Raw genomic sequence first — 24,574 nt, forward strand, 5'->3', positions numbered from 1 at the left:
GAGATTGAAAATAAAGACACACTTCATTTGTTTAAAGTGGTTTGTTTTACTTTAGTATGGTTACAGACAGAAGCTTTTACTTAAAAGAATAAAAGTGAAACAACAACAAAAAATCCAAAATAGCTTTGGGATGTCACAAAACAAGTTACTCGCCTGCAAGCAGTTTTCTGATATACATTTCTACTGCATATTCAATCCATACTTCTAGCTATATGGACTCCAATATGAGATATTGGGAAGAAATTCATAGCTGAATTAGTTATGACTTTTTCCTCACAGACAACACAGGCAATGCACTGAGGGTGTGACGTTCCCCTCTGCAATCTGGACTTGTGTATTGCTATGTCACCCCAATCTCTCACTTTTGGAGCCCATCTTGTACTTGCTTTGCTGTGTGAACCCCTACTCCTGTGTCAGCCACGCACAACCTATAGCAAGCAAGCTGCTCCTAAAATCGGTGAGTGAGTGCCTCTAGCGAGGTACTCATAGGATTATGCAATGGTATGATCCCAGCCTACACTCCCAATTCCAGACGCAATCTTAGGAACTGTCGTTTTATAATGTTCAGTGCTGCCCACTGCAAGTTCACTGGTTTGTCAATTTATCAAAGAAATTGATATGCACCTGCCTTGTTGCTCTACACATCTTAAACCACATGCACTGCTTTAGATAAAACAAACAAATGTATTAAATACAGAAAGATTTTAAGTGATTGTAAGTCAGAGGAAAGCAGGTCAGAGGGGGGGAAGCAGTAGATGTGGTATATCTTATTTTAGTAAGGCTTTTGATACTGTCTCGCATGACCTTCTCAAAAACAAACTAGGGAAATACAACCTAGATGAAGCTACTATAAGATGGGTGCATAACTGGTTGGAAAACCATTCTCAGAGAGTAGTTATCAGTGATTCACAGTCAAGCTGGAAAGGCATATCAAATGGGGTCCCGCAAGGATCAGTTCTGGGTCCAGTTCTGTTTAATATCTTCATCACTAAGTTAGATAGAGAGTACACTTATAAAGTTTGCAGACTATACTAAGCTGGGAGGGGTTGCAAGTGCTATAGCGGATAGGATTAAAATTCAAAATTATCTGGACAAATTGGAGAAATGGTCCGAAGTAAATAGGATGCAATTCAGTAAGGACAAATGCAAAGTAGTCCACTTGGGAAGGAACAATCAGCTGCACACATACAAAATGGGAAATGACTGCCTAGGAAGAAGTATTGTGGAAAGGGATTAGGGGGTCATAGTGGATCACAAGCTAAGAGTATGAACCAACTGTTCAGAGAGAGAAAAAAAAGCAAACCTCATTCTGGGATGTATTAGCTGGAGTGCTGTAAGCAAGACACAAGAAGTAATTTTTCCATTCTACTCTGTGATTGTTAGGCCTCAACTGGAGTATTGTGTCCAGTTCTGGGTGCCACATTTCAGGAAAGATGTGGACAAATTGGAGAAAGTACAGAGAAGAGCAACAAAAATGATTAACGTTCGAGAAAACATGACCTACGAGGCAAGATTGAAAAAATGGGGTTTGTTTAGTCTGGAGCAGAGAAGAATGAGGGAATAGGATAACAGTTTTCAAATACATAAAAGATTGTTACAAGGAGAAGGGAGAAAAATTGTTCTCTTTAACTTCTGAGGATAGGACAGGAAGCAATGGGTTTACATAAAGGTTTAAAAAAACATATTATCCCAATTCGATTTTGGCTTAAAAAAAAAAGATTCAAACCTTTTAATTTTATCTTCTTGCTTATGTGCATGTTGCTTAAGTAAGATGTTTTCATCATGCAAACGCAGGAATCGGTCTTCCAATTCCTCACGACTAATCCGTGAGACTGCTTGCCGAGCCTTCACATTCTGGACAGCTGATGATTCTAACAACCAGAAACAAAATCACAGCAAATTACTTTCACAATTCCCAAAGGAATATCATCATCTTGAAACCTAGCCAGTTTTAAAAAAATGAGTTGAGTGTAGTTTCGTGTTCAGCACCTGCCCAAGTCTGTCTGCCAATTGATGATCGTACACTCATATTTTCTATTCTTTTTAATGCTTTCCTATCCTTTGAATAAAAGAGCCATACAAATGACATGGCTAACTGGCTAGCTAATGAATGATAGAGGGGAAATAGCTTAACTGATTCACAGCACTTTATGGATAAACACATAATCTAAGAAGTAAGAAGTTAATTTTTATAGATTGTAAAGAATCCCTTTCTAAAAGCAGAGTAAATTTACTCACACAAAACTATAAAAATATTAACTGAAAGTCCAGGAAATTCACTCAAATGTACAAAAAGAGCCTCAACACAGTGGACGACAGTACATACAATGGCATCTGATTCTAAGAGGAGCAGAGCACCTCCTCAGAGGTGCTGAGTGCCTTCTACTCCCATTTAGTTCAATGGGCCAGCTCCTGCTCCCACTAAAGTCAGGGAAGAAACTGGATATGGTTCAATGGTCTTGCAGGTACTCAGCTCCTTGTAGGACTGAGCCCTATATAAGCGTAATATGAACTCTGAATTATCTTAGATCTTTGTGAATTTAACCTGGAGGAATGTTATCTGAACTTAATTTTCATAAGTGTGAATATCAGAAACATTTTTAGAAGGAAGCCAACGAAGTCACTGATCAAAGTCTGTCAATGTAATAAATAACAGCTGGTACAAACCTTGTAATCCTCCAATTCCAGCTAGATTTAGACCTACATCTTTCACAGGCAGATCTCCTGCAGTTTCATCAGCTGAAGCAGACATGGTTTATCTGTGGATAACAAAATTCATATGAAATCCTTCTCCATCTGTAACTTAAACTGTGAGACTAGAATGAACCATAATTACATCATATAAAATGAATAAGAAAAAGGTAGTGACAGACTCAGTATAATGACAGACTCATTATAGTAAGACCATATAGTAACACATGCCATAAATGTATGACTCAAGGGACATCAAAATTTTCAGTTTTAACACCATGCCAATTTGAATCATAGCATACCACACATATTCCTTTCTACAGTACAGGTCCTATAATTTATTTTAAAAATGGCTGTATATTAAACTTTTTTCAGGGTCTGATACAAAGCAAAATTAAATCAACGGAAAGACTTCCATTGACCTTAAGCATCTGATCCAAAAGCTTACTGATTTCTACTTTTGATAGCAGGAAGGTTAAGGCATCATCAGATGGAACATTCCACTATGTTGCCCATTGTGAATGGCCTAAGAGAAATGGAGGAAATTGCTGTTTATATTGCCTTTCTAAACTTCATTACTTCTCATTTAGTTTTCTCCAAATGATTCTAAAACATTTACATATTAAGGATCATTTCTTAAGACAGAGACTCTCTTGCGGACACGTCAGCTCCTAAACCTGATCCCACATCTTCCATGAGGCAATTAGAATGCTTTGCTACATGAAGGAATAATACTAAAACATACTAAAGAGAGAAGATAATAAATTTGTTTTAGAGTAATGAATGCAGCTGTTTGGGTACATTCCCCTTTATTTATTTCCCTTCCCTGAGTGCAGAACCTCATTAGCACCAGTCTCCCATAACTGTCTACAGAGTGTGGCGAGGTGGGCCTGTTTGGCCCTGTGGGTTTGCGCTCCCTACGGTTATGCCGGTGGTGTGGCTGGGTGGGAGCGGGGGGGGGGGGCCTGGTCCCACCCTCTACCCCGGGCCCCGACCCAGGGACCCTGCGAAGAGTAGCCTCAAACAGCTTAGTCCAGGGCTACCACCTTCCCTGGGTCGCTCATCTGTAGCCCCCCCGGCTTGTGGTCCTCCTTCAGGCTCTTTGGGGCTGGCGTCCTCTGTTCTTGCCTGGGCGGGCTCTTTCTTAACTCCCGTGGCTGGGTGCTCTCGCCACACCCACACTAGCTCCTCCACTGACTCCACGCCTTGTAGCAGCTCTGCTCCTCTCTGCTCCGCTCCTCCACTCAACTCCCTCTCAGCAGCCCCCATCTGCCTGACAGGGAGGCTTTTAACTGCTGTGGCAAGCTCCTTGATTGGCCTCAGCTGGCTTTAATTGGCCTAATTGCCCTGGAGTAGCCCCAGCTGGATCACCCAGGGAACAGTGATTTGCTAAGCCTGGGGCTGATATATGTGCCTTCCAGCACCCTCCTATAACCCCCACGCACCCTCCTGAACCCCTACGCCCCCTCCTGTTTTCGCATTTGTTGTCCCAAGCAATCAGATGAGTTCTGGATCCAGTGGCTCTTTCCCCTAAAGGGGTGGGGCCTTGAGCGGTGGGCGGGCACCCAGACTCAAATAGTAGCACCCTCCTATAGCCGTAAGGACTGGCCCCATCACACATCCTCCCCCCCTGCTCAAACTCACTGGGTTGGGCAACTTGGGACATCAAACAGTGCACTCAGGACAGGCCATCGGCATTCCCGTGATGACTGCCCGCCCGGTGTTGTATGGTGAACTGGAAAGGTTGCAGGGACAAGAACCACCTGGCTACCCGTGCATTTTTCTCCCTGTTTCGGTGCATCCACTGGAGGGGAGCGTGATCAGTCACAAGGGTAAAGTGGTGCCCCAGCAGGTAGTAGCAGAGCGCTTCCATAGCCCACTTGACAGCGAGGCACTCCCGTTCTACAACTGCATACCGCTGTTCCCTCGGGAGGAGTTTCCTGCTGAGGTACATTACTGGGTGTTCCTCGTCTCCCGCCATCTGCAATAGGACTGCACCCAAGCCCACCTCAGAGGCATCAGTCTGCAGGATGAATTCTTTTGTAAAGTCGGGGGTGAGGTCACTGCAGAGGTCCGTCCGTAAGTCTATAAAGGCTTCTTCGGCTGCAGTGGTCCATCGTACCATCTCTGGGCCCCGGGCCTTTATCAGGTCCGTCAGGGGGCTGGCTCTGGAGGCGAAATGCAGGATGAATCGCTGATAGTACCCCACCACACCTAAAAATGCTCGGACCTGCTTCTTCCGGTTAGGCCGGGGCCAATTCTGGATAGCCTCTAGCTTATTTAGTTGGGGTCACACCACACCCCTTCCTACGATGTATCCGAGGTATCGAGCCTCAGCTAGACCTATGGCACACTTGGTGGGATTGGCGGTGAGGCCGGCCTGCCTCAGGGTGTTCAGTACCCCTTCTACATCCCACAGGTGGGTTTCCCAGTCTGGGGTGTGAATGACTATGTCGTCCAGATATGCGGCTGCATAGTCGGCATGGGGGCGCAGCAACTTATCCATTAGACACTGGAAGGTAGCTGGGGACCCATGTAGTCCAAAGGGGAGGACAGTATACTGGAACAACCCGTCTGGTGTAGAGAACGCGGTCTTTTCCTTTGCCTCTTTGGCTAGAGGGACCTGACAATATCCCTTGGTCAGATCAAGGGTAGTTAAGAAACGAGCCTTGCCCAATCGATCCACGAGCTCATCTATCCGGGGCATGGGGTATGCGTCAAACTGAGAAACCTCGTTGAGCCTGCGAAAGTCATTGCAGAACCTCGTAGTGCTGTCAGGTTTAGGCACTAGCACGATTGGGCTAGACCACTGACTATGGGATTCTTCTATGATCCCTAGCTCCAACATTTTCCTGACCTCGGCCCTAATTTCCTCTCTCTTGGCCTTGGGTATTCGGTAAGGCCTCATCATAACCCTGGCTCCGGGGTTTGTGATAATGGGGTGAACAACCTCCATTGTTCGTCCTGGCCTAGTTGTGAAGACATCCCGGTTTCGGGCTACCACTTCGGTCACCTCAGCCTTCTGGTTTGGTGTTAGGTCCGGGGATATCTTCACTTGTTCAAGGGATTCTACATCCTGGGTTAAGGCCACATATACTTCCGGGCCTTCCAGGGCTTTAATAAGTTGATGTGATAGATCTGTTCTTGTTTGCAACGCCCTAGTTGCTGTACCTTATAGTTGGTCTCCCCACGGGCTCAACCACTTCATAGGGCCCCTGCCACTGGGCCAACAACTTGCTTTCAGTGGTGGGGACTAGTATCATTACCTGATCCCCTAGATGAAATCATCGCACCGTGGCTTGACCGTTATAGTGGACCTGCTGGGCCCGCTGGGCTTTTTCCAAATGTTCCCGTACAATGGGGGTGACTCGGGCTATCCGGTCCCTCATCTGGAGCACATGATCAATTACGTTCTTCCCTGGTGTGGGCTCCTCCTCCCAAACTTCCCTGGCTATGTCAAAGATGCACCAGGGGTAATGTCCATATAGTGGTTCAAAGGGGGAGAACCCTGTGGAGGCCTGAGGAACCTCCTGAATGGGAAACATGAGGTACAGCAACAAGACATCCCAGTCCTTTCCATCTCGGCTTACCACCTTCTTTATCATGGCCTTGAGGGTCCTATTGAACCTTTCTACAAGACCGTCTGTCTGAGGGTGATAAACGGAAGTCCATAGGGCCCGCACATGTAGCAGAGTACACAAGTCCTTCATCAGTTTTGACATGAATGGGGTTCCTTGGTCCGTTAATATCTCGTTGGGTAGCCCCACCTGGGCGAAAATCTTCACTAGCTCATTCATGATTACCTTTGAGGTGGTATTCCGCAAAGGGACAGCTTCCGGGTACCTGGTGGCGTAGTCGAGGACAACGATTATGTGTTGGTGGCCTCGAGTCGTTTTCTCCAAGGGACCCACTAGATCCATGGCAATCCGTTCAAACGGGATTTCGATGATGGGGAGGGGCACTAAAGAGGCCCTTAAGTGAGGCTGGGGGCTGTGTAGCTGGCATTCGGTGCATGTGGCACAGTAGCGCCGAACTTCCTCATGTATGCCCGATCAAAAGAGCCTCCTTAAGATTTGGGCCAGTGTTTTTTCTACCCCCAAGTGCCCTTCAAAGAGATGGCTGTGGGCCAAGCTCAGCAGGGCTCTTTGGTGTTCTTGGGCACCAGGAGCTGGAGCACCTTCTCTCCATTCATTTCCGTAGCCCGATACAGCAAATCCCCCTTTATCATGAAATATGGCCCCGGACCCCGAGTTTTCCCCTCCACAGGCACTCCATCTATCTCTGCCACATCCTTTCTGGCATTGATCTACCTTGGGTCTTCAGCCTGGTCTCGGCTAAAGTTCTCTCATGCCGATCCGGGTTGTCCAAGCTCCAAGGGACCCATTTCCACCTCTATTTCCGGTCTGGTGCGATTTGGTTCGGGGTCCGCTTCGGGCCCTTCCTCTCTCAGGGCAACTTCTCCAGCTGCGGCCTAGGTCTGCCTGCTTACCATGGCTAGCTTCAAACCCCGAGCCAAGATCCTTGTACCCAGTGCCTTGGCTGCCCTCCTTTCGGCCCTGGTCTTTCGGCCCTTCCCTGGGGCCAGGAACAGATCCTCAGCAATCTCGGAGAACATCGGGGGGTGGCCATTTAGGGAGGCTAGTCCGATAGATTCAAGGCCCTCCCCTTCCCCTGACCCCCTCCAGAGGAAGTAGGATTCCAAACCCTGGGAAATCTCTTCGTATGAGTACCGGATATGGAAGCCTCGGAACCACTCCTGCTGTCACCCTGGTGGTACTTCCCGGAACTTCGATATCCACTGGGATGGTTGGATAGTAACTAATGGCCCCATGAATGCAAGTTACTCCTGTGCGTTTAGCCTGTGTCAATTGGCTGCGCTTTACAATTTCCCAGAGATGAGCGTAATGGCGCTCCCGGAGTCCACCAGGGCCAGGGTCTTAACTCCAGTTAGCTTCACAGGCCTCGTATACCTATGTGGGGTTAGGGCGACCCCCACAAGGTGGATTATGCTGCAGAAGTCTGCCCAGGTCCCCAGGTTACATCGCATGGGTTCCTCCATATTGGGGCACTGGGCAGCTATGTGTCCCCACTCCCCACATGCACAGCATCGGTAGGAGGCCCTAGGCACCCCTTTATCCTTTGGGCTAAGGGGTCTGATCCTGTACTCTCTGCCCACGTCACCCTGTCCTTTGGTGGCCTCCAGAGGGCCCTCCGTTTCCCTCATCTTCTGCCTGGTCTTCCCTAGATTCTCGGGTGTCCAGATCCCAGGAACTGGGGTAGGCCTTTTGACCCGGGGCAAGTCCTCTCTGGTGGGTCGGGTAAGACCTCTGGCCGTTACCCATCTCTCTACTAGGGCAACTAGTTCGTCGTAGGAAGATGGGTCATTCTGGCCTAACCAAGTGCGGAGGTCTGGCGGTAGTCCCCTCATGTACCGGTCAATAACGAGAATCTCAAGGACCTTCTCTGGCCGGTGGATCTCTGGCTGCAACCACTTCTGTGTGAGATGGGCAAGGTCGAATAGTTGTGACTGCAGGGCCTTGTCCTCCAGGTATCTCCAGTCGTGGTATCTCTGGGCCTGCACAGCCATTGTTACTCCTGCCCGAGCCAGGATCTCTGTCTTTAACTGGTGGTAGTCGGCTGCAGCTACTGCAGGAAGGTCATAATAGGCCTTTTGGGCTTCTCCATACAAAAAGGGGGCGAGAATACCAGCCCACTGGGCCTGAGGCCAAGCCTCATGGGTGGCGACCCTCTCAAAGGTGAGGAGGTATGCCTCCATATCATCCTCCGCAGTCATCTTCTGCAGATAGCTGGTGGCCCGTAGTGTTCGCATCCTCTCTAGCCCAGGAGTGTGGAAGGTCAGGGTCTTCAGGTGGGTCAACACTTCTCGCAAGAGGACCCGGTCCTGGTTGGCCTGGTTGATCAGCAACTGGTTAGTCTCTTGCTGGAGCCGCATTGATTCCTGCTGGGTGGCTATCTGAGCCCTGGTGGCCTCTTGCTGGGCCGTCATGGCTTGTATGAGGGCCTTGACTACGTCCTCCATTATGGCGGGGGGGGGAGGGGGGAAGGAGGTTCCCTCTCTCTCTCTCTCTCGCCGCTGCGCACAATCCCACTCCTGACACCAGTTGTGGCGAGGTGGGCCTGTTTGGCCCCGTGGGTCTGTGCTCCCTACGGCTATGCTGGTCCCCCGACCCAGGGACCCTGCGAGGAGTAGCCTCAAACAGCTTAGTCCAGGGCTACCACCTTCCCTGGGTCGCTCGTCTGTAGCCCCCCCGGCTTGCGGTCCTCCTTCAGGCTCTTTGGGGCCGGCATCCTCTGGTTTTGCCTGGACGGGCTCCTTCTTAACTCCCGTGGCTGGGTGCTCTCGCCACACCCACACTAACTCCTCCACTGGCTCCACACCTTGCAGCAGCTCTGCTCTGCTCTGCTCCACTCCTGCATTGACTCCACGCCTTGTAGCAGCTCTGCTTCGCTCCTCCACTCAACTCCCTCTCAACTGCCCCCATCTGCCTGACCGGGAGGGTTTTAACTGCTGGGGCAAGCTCCTTGATTGGCCTCAGCTGTCTTAATTGGCCTAATTGCCCTGGAGTAGCCCCAGCTGGATCACCCAGGGAACAGGGATTTGCTAAGCCTGGGGCTGATATATATGCCTTCCAGCACCCTCCTATAGCCGTCAGGGCTGGCCCCGTCACAGGAGCCACACAGTTCTAACTTCTCCAGGTTATTATGCAGTTTGGTTCTGTTTTTATGTGGTTTACATCCTCTCCAGTTTTGCATCTGTCCATAAATTTGACCAAAGCTGAATTAAGATAAAAGAAAAACATGAAGCCAGGGATCTGCGTTTCACAAGGCAGGTTTTCTGAAAACACATAATGTCTTGGGAAGTCTTGGGAATGTCTTAGAGACTAAGCTAGAAATAGCAGCAAGTGTCACTGCTTGAAGACTGACACCACTTTGAAAAAAAGTAACTACATGATCTGGAAGCATTCTGAGAACCATTTGTCCATTTTACCTCCACCAAAAACAGCTTCCAAAGCTGTGCTTTTCTTCTGATGTAAATCAATTATCCTCCTCCAAAGCCAACACCAATGCTGCTACCCTCTGCCCCGCAATATAGGGAAAACCCTGTGATTAGGTGTTTGGTATATATTCTTCTGCCAGAAACATGTCTCCTTTGTTCAATTCAAAACTAGCTCAAGCTGGTAACAGAGTTTTTATCAAATGGCTTTTCAGTGGACTACATGAAATGTCCATTTCTCAGTGAAAATTAAATGGCCTCTTTGCTGGCAACCGGCCAATGATGCCAGTTACCAAAAGGACATAATGTCAGAATCACCCTTTCCCCAATATAAGTGGTCTATCAAGATCAGTGTACAACACTGGGACAAGTTCGCACTGCTGCTTTCCGCTGTATACTTGCCATGTGAAAAAAAGTCTTCACTATCCAGAGATGTCCATCTGGTCACTTTTACCAGAAATAAATTCACTGAATCCTCTTCCCCCCATTAAAACCTGTAAATTGGAAAACAAACAAAAACTGTGGAACTGTATTTGAACAAAAGTTCCTCCCTATCTCCGAATGGAATCATCACTGGCATCCTATCAGCATATTAGAGCTTGGAAGAGAAATCGCTTGACAGACAGCAGAACCTCACAGGAACAAGACATAGCTGATTACAGAGAAAAACTATAGACAAATGGGAGGGGGGTGGTCAAAGGCACCAAACAGAGTTAGGTGACCCACTCTGATGGAAAGTTAATGGGAATGGGGTGCCAAACTCCCATGCCTTTGAAAATCTCCAGTTTTATGTTTTTGATCAGCCCAAAATCTATTTTGAGGAGAAACTGAGAGACTTACAACAGAAAGGTACAATGCCGAAAGTTCCAAGATCTCAGTGTTTGGAGTGTTACATGTGGCAATCATTCTCAACCAAGAACACTACAAAAAAGAAGGAGAGAGAGAGGGAATGAATATTCTATTTGAAACAGCAAGGTGAACCTCGGGAGGCAAAAATGAAAGCAGTGAATTAGGCTTGGTCTACACTGCAGTGCTGGGTCAACGTGAGATACGCTAGTTACATTATGTAACTAGCGTATCTCATGTCAACATACTTATGTTTACGCACCGCGGCGTCTTCATGATGCTATATCAATGTGAGAGAGCCTCCCATTGACACTACCTTCTGCCTTCCAGGGAGGTGGACTTATTCAGTCAACAGGAGAGCACTCTCCCGTCTACAGAGACCTGCTCAATCGATGCCGCTGCATCGGTGCCTGCTGCCACAACAGTGTATACATTTAATAAGGCCTCTGTAATGGAAGGCGATACTATGTGTAAAACAAATCTCAGTAATACCTGGCAGAGCATTAATGGTTCTTATGATTTACACATCTGGTATGTATAAGTAAGCTCTGTAGACAATCCATATCTGGTACAGCAACATGAGATGGTATCAGGAGTAAACTAAGAACAGAAACAGAAAGAAAACAGAAACAAAAGTTGCAGACAGAAGGAACAAAACAACAAAGGTTACAAGATCTCATCAAGATACCACTCTTCATCGCCCCAGAGAACTTCAGCCTTGACAAACTTTCAAAATGGACAGACTGGAAACAATATTTTGCAAGGTGTTGAATCACAAACAAACTCCATAAAGAACCTGGAGATATACAGGTATCTTCTTTAATTTATGCTATTGGGAACGAAGCAGAGCATATCTTTAGATCCTTTGACTGTACTGAAGACAGTCACGAAGATGACTATGAAACGGTTTTGGTTATGTTTAATTTATACTTTAAACCACATTTCTCTGGGGTATATGAAAGAGCATGTTTTCACCAGAGAATTCAAGAACCAGGGGAAAGTATTGAATGTTTTATAAGAGCTCCACATACACTGGCTGAAAACTGTGATTTTGGGAATGCAAAACACGAAAATTCAGAGACAGGCTGGTGACTTGGTTAACAGATAAAATCTTTCACAACAGCTACAATTGAAGAGAGATTTAACCCTAGCCACAGCTACGCAGATAGCAAAGCAGTCAGAATTAGTCAAAAACACAAAAGGCAGGAACAACTTGAAAAACCTGAAACTAGCTTAGACGCTATAAACTGACATTTGAGTGTTAAAAGTCATTATCATAAAACCCCTCAGACAAGGAGAGCACTCTCAGGCTAAGAGGGACAAATTCCAGCCTACAGGCATAAGATGTGGAAAAAGTCATATCCCAATAGATGATCCATGTCCAACTAGAGGCACACAGTGTAATAAGTACATAAAATATGGATATTTTGCAGCTGTTTGCTGCTTGAAAGCAGCCAGGTAACTGACTCATATTACAGATAATCAGGATCCGTTGTTGCTGAGATCTATCACTTGTGATGAGATAGAGCCTGCCTGGATAGCAAACAATATTCATGGCATGACTATTGATTTTAAAATTGACTCAGGAGCTGAGGTCACAGTCATCTAAGAAGGGATTTAACTGAACTGCATGGGCCAGTTCACCATAGAAACAACTTAAAAAGACAAAAGCTATGCATTCAGAATGAATGTGATCAAACTAGCAACCAGGATGGGCCTAGTGAGAAAGGTGGAAGAACTTGATGGAGGATTTGATGATAGTGGACTTTTGAAAGGAGATCCAGTACAAATAAACTTAAGAGACAATGCTAAACCATACGGTGTATAAACCCCCCTATCAGAGAAACCTTGGAAGAGACTAGCTGCAGATTTAAGTGAATTCAGAGAACATCATTACCTGGTCATTGTGGACTATTTTTCCACATATAGTCCACATGTATATAGAAATAACGTACTTGAAAGACAACATGTTGCAGTGTTATTGAGAAACTGAAGTGCACTTTTGCTCAGTTTGGTATTCCAGAACATTAGTGACAGACAATAGACCATAATTCAGTGTTGCAGAATTTAAGTCATTCTGAACAAAGTATGATTTTGATCATATTACTAGTAGCCCACATTAAAGGAGAGGCTGAGAGAGCTGTAACAACAGCCAAGAAAATCCAAGAGCAGGAAGATCCATTCCTTGCTCTTCTAGTTACAGATCAGCATCAATAGTGGCTACTGGATATAGTCCAGCACAACTCCTGATAGGAAGACAATTAAGAACTACTGTTCCAACCATGGAAAAAAACCTATTTCCAAAGTGGCCAGACGTGAAGAGAGTAGCCAAATCAGATAAATAAAGGAAAAGAGATTATAAACACTTTTACAACAGATGTCATTCAGTTAGACAACTTTCAGATCTAGAATCTTGTGCCATGTTCATGTCAAATTAAACAGAGAAAATGGATAACAACTCCAGCTGCCGTAAAGAAAAATAATTCTACACCCGTATCACATGTGATCGAGATTGGCAGTACAAAGTTCAACAGAAACAGTTGACTTCTAGAGTTTATCATCAGAAAGAACAATCAGCAGAGAAAACTCTTCAGATGGCAGATGCAGAACAATGATGACTGAAGAATTCCAAGCTGACCCCAGCCAGTAGTTGCAATTAACAGATAGCCAGATGGCCAAGTTGTTAAGCCTCAAAGAGAGTGTTGATCATGTAGATATTATAAATGGCAGGAATGTAGAACTTAAAGGAGGTGATGTAATGGAATGCTAAACTGTACTATTTCGTTCAACCACTAGGTGGCACCATATTTAATACCTTATTTAAGTGAACCCCAACCATGCTTAGCAGAATGTTAAAGGATTTTATGATTAAAGATAAGATTATGTCACGGAGATTACGGAATCCATGACATCCTGTGACCTCCATGACATTTTCTGCTTTAGCTAGGGGGGTGGGGAGGGGAGGCAGAGCTGTCAGCCGGCAGCTCCCTGCCCCCATGGGCATGGGGGAAGGGAAGATCTGGAGCTCTGAGCTACAGGCAGCAGCGGAGGATCCCTGGATGAGTTCTCGGAGTTCCCTGCCACCACGGATGGCAGGGTCCCCAGAGCTCCTAGTTGCTATTGGTGGCCCTGCAACTCCCAGCTGCCACAGGTAGTGGGGACCCCTAGAGCTCCAATCCACCGCTCTGGGTGATGGGGAGCTGCCGCAGGTGACGGGAGGCTCCCAGAGCTTCCTACCGCCATGGGTGGCTGAGGTTCTCAGCTGCTGCTGGCGCTCATAGAATCACAGAGTTGGAAGGGACCTCAGGAGGTCATCTAGTCCAACCCCCTGCTCAAAGCAGGACTAACCAGGACTAATCTCAGCTAAATAATCTCAGCCAGGGCTTTGTCAAGCCGCAGCTTAAAAACCTCCAAAGAGGGAGATTCTACCACCTCCCTAGGTAACCCATTCCAGTGCTTCACCACCCTCCTAGTGAAAAGCTTTTTCCTAATGTCCAACCTAGACCTCCCCCCCTTGCAACTTGAGACCGTTGCTCCTTGTTCTGTCATCTGCCGCCACGGAGAACAGTCTAGCTCCATCCTCCCTGGAACCCCCTTTCAGGTGGTTAAAGGCTGCTATCAAATCCCCCCTCATTCTTCTCTTCTGCAGACTAAACAAGCCTAGTTCCCTCAGCCTCTCCTCATAAGTCTTGTGCTCCAGCCCCCTAATCATTTTTGTTGCCCTCCGCTGGACTCTCTCCAACTTCTCCACATCCTTTTTGTAGTGGGGGGGCCCAAAACTGGACACAATACTCCAAATGCGGCCTCACCAATGCCGAATAGAGGGGAATAATCACTTCCCGCGATCTGTTGGCAATGCTCCTATTAATGCAGCTCAATATGCTATTAGCCTTCTTGGCAACCAGGGCACACTGCTGACTCATATCCAGCTTCTTATCCACTGTTAAGATCTGTTCTTATCCAGGACCTTTTCTACAGAACTGCTGCCTAGCTCATCAGTCCCCAGTCTGTAACTGTGCATGGGATTCTTCCGTCCTAAGTGCAGGACTCTACACTTGTCCTTGTTGAACCTCATCAGATTTCTTTCGGCCCAATCCTCCAGTTTGTTTTGGTCCTTCTGTAACTATCCCTACCTTCAGGGTATCTACCACTCCCCCTAGCTTAGTGTCATCTACAAACTTGCTGAGGTTGCAATCTATCCCATCCTCCAGATTAATGAAGATGTTGAACAAAACCGGCCCCAGGACCGACCCCTGGGGCACTCCGCTTGTGACCGGCTGCCAGCTAGACATGGAGCCATTGATCACTACTTGTTGAGCCCTATGCTCTAGCCAGTTCTCTATCCATTTTATAGTCCATTCATCCAACCCATACTTCTTTAACTTGCTGATAAGAATACTGTGAGAGACCATATCAAAAGCTTTGCTAAAGTCAAGGTATATCACGTCCACCGCTTTCCCCACATCCACAAAGCCAGTCACTTCTTCACAGAAAGCAATCAGATTGGTCAGGCATGACTTTCCTTTGGTGAATCCATGTTGACTGTTCCTGATCACCTTCCTCTCTTCTAAGTGCCTTAAAATGGATTCCTTGAGGATCTGCTCCATGATTTTTCCAGGAATTGAGGTGAGGCTGACTGGTCTGTAGTTCACTGGATCCTCTTTCCTCCCTTTCTTGAAGATGGGCACTATATTTGCTTTTTTCCAGTCCTCAGGGACCTCCCCCAATTGCCACGAGCTTTCAAAGATAATAGCTAATGGCTCTGAAATCACCTCAGCCAACTCCCTCAGCACCCTCGGGTGCATTGCATCCGGCCCAGGACTTGTGTATGTCCAATCTTTTTAAATAGTCTTGGACCTGTTCCTTCAGCACTGTGGGATGTTCACCTCCTTCCCATTCTGTGACGCCCAGTTCAGTAGTCTGGTCCCCGGATCTCTGAGCCGCTGCAGGCCCCACAGGATGGTGGGGGATCTGCAGACTCAGAGCTCGAGCCCTAGCCCCAAGTCTTGGCAGGCAGCAGGGAGGATCCTGCCCCATTGCTGTCATCCCACCCTTGCTCTACTGCAATCAGCCCCATTTTGTCATAGATAGTTATTTTTAGTAAAAGTCAGGAAGAGGTCACAGCTTACAGGAATTTTTGTTTATTGCCCGTGACCTCTCCCTGACTTTTACTAAAAGTAATGGTGACAAAATCTTAACCTTACTATGATGAACACTTCTGGTGTGTATTGTTCTAATACACCACTCTTGCAGGAAGTGCAATGATGTCTTTAATGACCACTAGTATCCATCATCTTTGCTCTTCCTCTGAAACATGGCACCCCAAGGAGCAATTTCCCATAGAAATATGTCAGGGTTATTTGTTGAATGCTAACTCAGGGCCCAGTCATGCACTGTTTGGTCAAACAAAACTCTCATTGAAGTCAATGGGAGATTTGCCTTTGTAAGCAGCTCTGGTCCTGATGTTACTTCCAAAATGCATGGGTTTTTCCCAGAGGTCTCCAAATTACATGTCTGGAAGATGCCAAGTTAACTGATCAAGTCTGATGAAAGTATGTCACAATGTTGTTACGAAACAGCAATTGTACTTATAGTCTAGATGTAGTTCTAGAAAGAGCTTCTCCTGTCGACATAGCTACAGCCTCTTGTGGAAGTGGATTAAACACACCTCCCATGAACAAAGTAGCATCTTTCCTGAAGTGCGACAGCACACAGATGCACCACTGCAGTGTTGTAAGTGTAGACCTTCCCTAGCACTAATCAATAGGAACACACACTCTTCTTCCCTGTATCCTGCACCCCACCAACTCTCAATTTAAATGTATACCCCATATTAGAAAACATAAGAGGATCAAAAAAGTGACACCGTGGCTAAACAACAAAGTAAAAGAAGCAGTTAGAAGCAAATAGGAATCCTTTAAAATGTGGAAGTTAAATCCTATTGAGGAAAATAGAAAGGAGCATAAACTCTGGCAAGTGAAGTGTAAAAATATAATTAGGAAGGCAAAAAAAGAATTTGAAGAACAGCTAGCCAAAGACTCAAAAAAATTTAAGTATATCGAAAGCACAAAGTCTGCGAAACAACTAGTGGGGCCACTGGACGATCAAGATGCTAAAGGAAAACTCAAGGAAGATAAGACTATTGCAGAGAAATTAAATGAATTCTTTGCATCAATCTTCACAGCTGAGGATGCGAGAGACATTCCCAAATCTGAGCCATTCTTTTTAGGTGACAAATCTGAAGAACTGTCCCAGATTGAGGTGTTATTAGAGGAGGATTTGGAACAAATTGATAATTTAAACAGTAGTAAGTCACCAGGACCAGATGGTATCCACCCAAGAGTTCCGAAGGAACATAAGAATGGCCATACTGAGTCAGATGGTCCATCTAGCCCACTATCCTGTCTTTCAATAGTGGACAATGCCAGGTGCTTCAGAGGGAATGAACAGAACAGGTAATCATCAAGTGATCCATCCCACTGCTCAGTCCCAGCTTCTAGCAAACAGCAATCTGTGCCATTTGGTTAATAGCCATTGATGAACCTCTCATCCATAAACTTATCTAGTTGTTTTTTGAACTCCATTATAGTCTTGGCCTTCACAACATCCTCTAGCAAGGAGTTCCACAGGTTGACTGTGCTGTATGAAGAAATACTTCCTTCTGTTCATTTTAAACCTGCTGCCTATTAATTTCATCTGGGTGGCTCCTAGTTCTTGTATTATGAGAAGGAGTGAATAACACTTCCTTATTTACTTTCTCCACAACAGTCATGATTTTATAGACCTCTATCATATCCCCCCTTAGTCATCATCTCTTTCCAAGCTGAAAAATCTTATTAATCTCTCCTCATATGGAAGCTTTTTTCATACCCCCTCATCATTTTTGTTGCCCTTTTCTGTACCTTTTCCAATTCCAATATATCTTCTTTGAGATGGGATGACCAGATCTGCAAGCAGTATTCACGCTGTGGGCGTACCATGGATTTATAAAAAGGCAATATGATTATTTCTGTCTTATTATCTATCCCTTTCCTAATGATTCCTAACATTCTGTTAGCTTTTTTGACTGCTGTTGCACGTTGAGTGGATGCTGTCAGTGAACTATCCACACTGACTCCAAAATCTCTTTCTTGAGTTTTAACAGCTAATTTAGACCCCATCAATTTTATATGTATAGTTGGCATTATGTTTTCCAATGTGTATTACTCTGCATTTATCAATACTAATTTCATCTGCCATTTTGTTCCCCAGTTTGTGAGATCCATTTGTAACTCTTCACAGTCTGCTTTGGACTTAACTATCTTGAGTAGTTTTGTATCATCTGCAAATTTTACCACCTCACTATTAACCCTTTTTTTCCAGATCATTTATGAATATGTTGAACAGTAATGGTCCCAGTTCAGACCTCTGGGAGACAGCACTATTTACCTCTGTCCATTCTGAAAACTAACCATTTATTCCTACCCTTTGTGTCCTATCTTTTAACCAGTTACTGATCGAAAAGAGGACCTTCCCTCTTATCATCTGACAGCAAATGTGAAATTGCAAATGTGAAATTGCAGAACTATTAACTGTGGTATGTAACCTATCATTTAAATCAGCTTCTGTACCAGGTGACTGGAGGATGGCTAATGTGATGCCAATTTTTTAAAAAGGCTCCAGAGGCGATCCTAGCAATTACAGGCTGGTAAGCCTAACTTCAATACCAGGCAAATTGGTTGAAACTTTAGTAAAGAACAGAATTATCAGACACATACATGAATATGATTTGTTGGAGAAGAGCCAACATGGTTTATGTAAATGGAAGTCATGCCTTACCAATCTACTAGAATTCTTTGAGGGGGTCAACAAGCATGTGGACAAAGGTAATACAATGGATATAGTGTACTTAGATTTTTCAGAAAGCCTTTGACAAGGTCCCTCACCAAAAGCTCTTAAGCAAAGTAAGCTGTCATGGGATAAGAGGGAAAGTCCTGGAATAAAGCCATAAAGTTTCCAGAGTTCTAGTTATACTGCAGAAAATGGTAGTTTTGCAATCCATAACACCAAGTTAACAGAATTGTTTTAGTACTTTTTAGTACTTTAGTACTTTTAGTACTTGCATACAGTTTTACAACGACAAAAATTGCCAAACATGATTGCTTAAAACTGAACATCTAAATCCCTATTTAGGGCTCAATTTTGCAAAAAGAATGTGCAAGTTGACTTTTGATCTGCATCAGCCCCATCAACTTTGATATTGTTCATGTGGGCAGAGGAGTTTACATCTAAATTCTCATTTAATAGTCAGATTATTTTTGGGAGTGAGCATAGGCACATGGTCACACTTTTTTTAGATATCACGGTGCTGAGGTTTTTTGTTTTTACTGTGATAGTGCACTAGCATGTTCTGCGGTAATGTGGTAAGAAATGCACTTGGGTCTTCTAATTGCTAATGCTATATAAATAACAAGAGCACACATACCAGTGTTTGTCTTCAAAGTACTTTACTTTGAACTTTCACTACATTCTGCAGACACCCTATATGAGGTAAGTATCTTCATCCCCATTTTACAAATCTGGGAACTGACACACAGAAGCTGTTTCTAGCCTTCTCCCCCTGGTTGCGGTTCCAATGGCGATACTAATGGCTGGAGCACAAGAGTAGAGAGGGCAGATGGCCATCAACGTAAACTCTGGGTGATCTAAACTAAGGAGGTCTGGGTGGGACAATGTTTGAAACTCTGGGAGACACCAGCTCCTTGTCTACACTCACGCTCTCACAACTGCTGCCATTTGTGTAGCTGCACCAATGCTAGCGTTAATGGGTATCCTTAGCAGGAAAACATGCCAGTCTATGAATGGCAAAAGCCCATGCCTATCTTAAAGCTGCACTCCCCCCTCTGGCAGAGGAGTACAACTCCCATGTGAGTCCAGTGGTATCTGTGGGAAGAATCTGCCCCTTAGCCAAGAGCAGGGCTGCGTCTACCCTCGGACAGCCGGCCCCAGGCCTGTGCTCAGAGCAAGACACCCGACCTTGGCAACATCCCCGGCCCCCACGGGATCTGGGGACCAGGACCTGCCCCAAGGACCTGCCCCGGCCTGCACAGAGCGGGATGAGTGGCAGCCCCCAGACCACCCCACGCCCAGGGCAGGCCACGACTAGACAAACCCCAGTACGGCTCTGTCATGTCCCACTTGACTCTACAGCAGACCGGGATCCGGGCGGGCGGAGCCTACATACCAACGTCGCCTCGAGCTTGTTAAGGCGCCTACGGCCGGGCGGTAAAGCGCCCTCCGTACTCACTGCCCTGCGTCCTCTTCTCGTCTCGGAGCTCCCCAGCCGGCCGGCGGGCGGCCACGCATTCTCCGTTAGCAACGGCTCCCGTTGCTACGCAAAAGGTCACTTCCTGCGGCTGGGGGCGGGAACGGGCCCGGTGAGGCGGTGCCCCGCTGCCTGCTGGGAATTGCAGTTCGGCGCGAGCGTCTCCACGTCTGGAGGACACCGCTCTCCTTCCCGTTTGTCAGCGCGCTTCCTCTCGGGAGTTGTAGTCCTGCCAAGAGCGGCGGGCCTGCCTGGGGCCGGCAGGGAGAGGCTGAAAAGACTAGTGGGCAGCCGAGCGCGGCGCTGCACGCGTAGGTGCTCGAGCGCGCCAGGCGGCAGCAGCAGCATGAAGAGGCGAGCAGGGGCAAGAGAGAAAGAAGCCAAGGTACCTTCTCTTTGCTTCCTGCCCCTCCTAGCCCTGGTAGGCCGCGCAGCCCGCCCTCCCGAGCTCAGGTCTCGGGGACGTGCCTGGAGGGCTGGCGCGCTGATGTGGCGCCAGGGGCGATTTCTCTGCCTGAGGGGAGCTCGTCCTACCAAGCCTGTCGGGGCTGCCGGCGCACCCCTGCTCTGCCCACGCAGGACCCCTCCCCGGCGGCAGGAGGGGATGGCTCCAGGCCTGAGAGCCCCTGGCTGTCTTCCCCGGCTGTGAATTCCAGCAGCGCCCCGCTCTCTGAGGACAGCCGCGAAGTTTATGATTTAAACCCAAAGACCAAACCGGCCTGCCTGCTGGGCTGGAGTGTTAACGCTCCCCTCCCCTCCCGTCCCGTCCTGTTAGAACAGAGCCGCCCCGCCCAGGTGTCCTGGGTTCAAATCCCTCTTCTTCCTTGACTTTGCAGCACATGGGTGGGTTACTGTCCACAGCAGCCCTTCCTTGACTCTGCACTCACGGTTCTTGGGACTTTCCGTGCCGCAAGCACCTGTGGCTACGGTTGACACTTGACTTCCAGTGGAGTTGGGGGATCTCCACCCCCGGGGAAGTCTTGGTGTTCGCAGGGCAGTGCCGGTGTCTCAGGGCTACTTCCATCTCCGGGTCACGAAATCTTTTTCGTTGCGCCTGTGACATTTTGTTACAGTAGCCAGGAATAATCGGACATAATTGCCTTGCTTCTAGGGATGTAGGCGGGGAGTCTGCTGCTTTTGAGTGCTAATCATCACACTCCCGCTAGTGACTAAAAGCTTGACGCTCTCTTCATGTTAGGTTTAAGTAATTTTTTTATAAATGACTTTAAAATCGTAGGATGGAATTGCCATATGACTATTACTGCTTTTGAAGCCATCTCCAAGATCTTTCATGGTTTCTGGGCTGGGTTCTTAATGGCAACTTTATGTTACACGGAACAACTTTCGGTACTACATGCATTAAATTATTTTCCCCGTATCTTCTTACTAAATAGCCAAATAAATATGATTCTGTTTTTCCAGTAAAACATTCTTCTCCTGGCCCAGATGATCCAAATCATTTTATATAAATGTATTTGATAGGGATAGTTGAATGGTATTTTACAGCTTCCTGCCATTTGCATTTTTTTTTAATGTGTGTGTACATTTAATGATATCATGAGCCCATGTTGAAAATTTAACCCAGAGTACTAATTTATATCGTTTGAAGACACTATTAACTATAATCTTTGTATGGCCTTCTAGCATCTGCATACAGTGTTTGATTAATATTATGAATTTGATTCTCCTTATGGGTAATTTTAGACTGTTGTAACTTCATAGATTTTATTGGAGTTAGTGCTGTGCACTAGTGTAAGTGAAAGGAGAACACAAGGCCATCTATACCTGTATTAAACACATGTAATGTTTCAGCTACTTGTTTTAAAGCCTAACTCTGATCTCACACCAATATAAATTAGGGGTACCTCCATGGTCTGTAATAGGTACAGTATATGCAGTTTTTGATCTTACAACATTACTATTATATTATTTTTTAATATTAAGTTATTTTATTATGGTGGGAATTGCCTAACTTATTAATTTTCCTAGAAAAATATATTTCAAGTTATTGTTCATGTACTGAATTTTGTGATTTGTGTGAAGCAGTAAGGCCCTATACAACTCCACCTGGTCCACCACTTGATCATGTCTCTCATTACATCCTTCTGACCCTCCTCTCCGCTAATAACTGCAACTTCAGTGCCTCCCTTTTGGCTCTTTTTCTCACTCTTGCCTTTGTGCCTTCCTCCATGAAACATTTGAAACAGGTGCATGCAGTTGATATCTACCATCTTTATATACAGGTCTTTATTGTGCCAAAGCACATGTATGCAAAACTGCACCAGGAGAGGCCAGGAACCGAACAAATCATACTATTCTCTCTGCACAGAATGCTGTCTCATCTCATGTCACCAAGACACCATGCTGACCTCATTCACAAGTTTTGTAAACACTTTCTTTTCAATTTCTACAATAAATTAGTTTTTTTTTTAAAGCACCCTTCCAAGCTGCTCATTTTCTGCGCTTCCTGTAATGTATCCTGCTGTCCCTATATATTCCTTTCAGATTATCAACTCTTAGGAGTAAGCACTGTCTTACTTTCTTGTAATCCACTGTGCTGAAGACAGCGTTTGGAAGTTTCTTTTGATGTTTATCTTTTAAAAGATTGAACTGAATTGTGGAGTTAAAATGCATAGGTATATAATTTTTTGAAGTGTGTAACTGCATCTCAGAAACTAACCTTCCCACCCCATGACATCTCTTTTAGCTTGTGCACTACAATACATCTTACCTCTATTTGGGAATCACCTGCATAGAGAAGGTAGTTGAAATTAAGAATATAGATGAGATCATCCAAGGATAGACATTAGGGAAGAAAGAGGGCAGGAGAATGGAATATGTTTTTACTGAGAATGGGAGAGAGGAGATGCTGCTGAAGAGGTATCGAGAATACCAGGAGGGCAAAGAATCACATAAGTGTAATAAGGCAAGAGTGAAGAGGGAGTGAACAGCTGCATCTGAGGCAGCAGATAGATGTAGATGGATAAGAATAGAGAAGTAGCCCTTAGATTTAGTGAGGAGGATGTTATTGATGATGGTAATTAATGGTTTTAGTGGAGTGAATGGGCAGAGCTGGATTGCAGGGGAGACTTAGGAAGTTAAAGCAGTGGGAGGAGTACATGCATAAGGAATTTGGATGCAAATGGAAGGGACGGGGTTGGGGCAGTAGCTGGAGAGGAAAATGTGTCTTTTGAACATATTTGAAAGCTGAAGAAAAGGAGGTAGCGGGGAGAATGGTTGAGAATAAGTGAGACAGCTGACAAAGGAGGAGGCAAGAGAGGTATGGGTAGAAGTTTGGGTTAAACTGAAAGGAATACTCTTTCTCTATCAAAGTACAAGCTGAGACTCTGGTAATGCACACTTATTTGTAACTTTAAAAATATATCCCAATACTCAAATCAGGAGCAATCCTTGGCTCTGAGCAAGTTGCTAGTTTACCCTTCAATGTCTAAGTTTAAAAGTCCCTGATTTATTTTGCTCAGGTGAAAAATGCTGAAGGCAAGAGAAGTGCATATTTGCCAAGACTCCCATTCAGAACCACGTCAAAATATTTTAAAACATACCACATATTAGTGAGGTTAACCTGACTTCTTCTGGAGAATAGGATTTACAGGTACTGCTACTGGGAAAGAAGTGGATGGAATAGAGAAGCTAGCCTGGGTTGTGAATCCTCTGGCCAGTGTCTCCATTCTGGAGAGAGAAACATTGAATAAAGGCTTGCTTATTATTATTTTGGTTTGCTTTTTGGAAGTCTCAGAATAGACATTATTTTTCTTCCAGGTGGAAGGGCTGTCCATTCACAGTGAGATAGTGGCAACAGATTAGGTGATAATAGCAGCAAACCTCTTAAAATAGTAGAAATTTTTTATTTTATTAAAAAACACCCTGCACCTGGGTCAGTTCCTGGCCTCTCATGGTTCAGTTTTGCATGCATGTGCTTTGGTGTAATAACACCTGTATGTAAAGATCATAGATATAAACTCCTACATGCACTTGTTTAAAATTTTTCATCTGCATACTGAGTTTATAATGCAAGCGGAAGTATGCACGCGTATAGAACTGTCCACATATCAGTAGAGGCTGGGATTAGGCCCTACTGATAAGCAATCACTGATCTCTTCAGAGGAAGCCTTCTTACACATCAAGTTTTTGTTTTTTGCTATTTTAGAAGAACTCTCCTGCTCCAAGGACTGTTGTGGGATTTCTGTAATGTAGTGATTCAATTGTCATGTACTATATGCTTTTGGTCTCCACGTGACCTGTGGAATGCTCGTTTCCTTCTGCTGAATATTCATATGGGTACAAAGCAATGGAAACTAGCAGAACTTCATGGAGCTGAACTTTCTCAAGTTCCCAGACTGATTTTGGGAGGTGCTAAGTGTCATCAGCTCTCATTAAGTTTAGACCATTATTTGACCTGAGCCTAGCTCTCCTCCCGTCCTGTCTTCACCAAAGTACTGCCTTTGTGTGCCTTATAGTGTTCAACATGAAAATAGAACAGAGCTGTTAGACTAGACATTATTGATTGGTGATTCCAATAGGAGAGACATTTTAATTGAATACGCAACACCTATGAGAGTTTTCTTTCTCTTCACACATAATCTAAATGGAATTAGTCTGATCTGCTTTTTATTTGGGTTCCTTACTTCATTACAGTGTAGACCATAGTTCTGGCCATTTTCTTTATTTAGTTGGACAGAGAAAAATTACAATTTTAA

The 24,574-nt window shown here is 45.5% G+C and overlaps 2 protein-coding genes across 18 annotated transcripts in view; one reads left to right on the forward strand and one right to left on the reverse strand.

Annotated features, from left to right (window-relative positions):
* RPGRIP1L (RPGRIP1 like) overlaps nucleotides 1-19,912 on the reverse strand; it is a 146,250-nt gene extending 126,338 nt beyond the window's left edge. For all 12 annotated transcript variants that reach the window (XR_010920359.1, XR_010920358.1, XR_010920363.1 and 9 more), the window contains exons 1-3: nucleotides 19,776-19,912; nucleotides 2,668-2,759; nucleotides 1,727-1,871 (exon numbers count right to left, since the gene is read on the reverse strand). Coding sequence is in view for 8 of the 12 variants with exons in the window: in XM_067551131.1 (XP_067407232.1) it covers nucleotides 1,727-1,871; nucleotides 2,668-2,752 (230 nt within the window). In the remaining 4 variants the exon portion in view is untranslated. The remainder of the gene's footprint in view (nucleotides 1-1,726; nucleotides 1,872-2,667; nucleotides 2,760-19,775) is intronic.
* FTO (FTO alpha-ketoglutarate dependent dioxygenase) overlaps nucleotides 19,912-24,574 on the forward strand; it is a 308,286-nt gene continuing 303,623 nt past the window's right edge. For all 6 annotated transcript variants that reach the window (XR_010920365.1, XM_067551224.1, XM_067551252.1 and 3 more), the window contains exon 1: nucleotides 19,912-20,241. Coding sequence is in view for 5 of the 6 variants with exons in the window: in XM_067551224.1 (XP_067407325.1) it covers nucleotides 20,203-20,241 (39 nt within the window). In the remaining variant the exon portion in view is untranslated. The remainder of the gene's footprint in view (nucleotides 20,242-24,574) is intronic.

This window comes from Emydura macquarii, unplaced genomic scaffold, assembly GCF_026122565.2.
Source record: "Emydura macquarii macquarii isolate MOO-44397 ecotype Brisbane River unplaced genomic scaffold, CSIRO-AGI_Emac_v2 contig_295, whole genome shotgun sequence".
NCBI lineage: Eukaryota > Metazoa > Chordata > Testudines > Chelidae > Emydura > Emydura macquarii.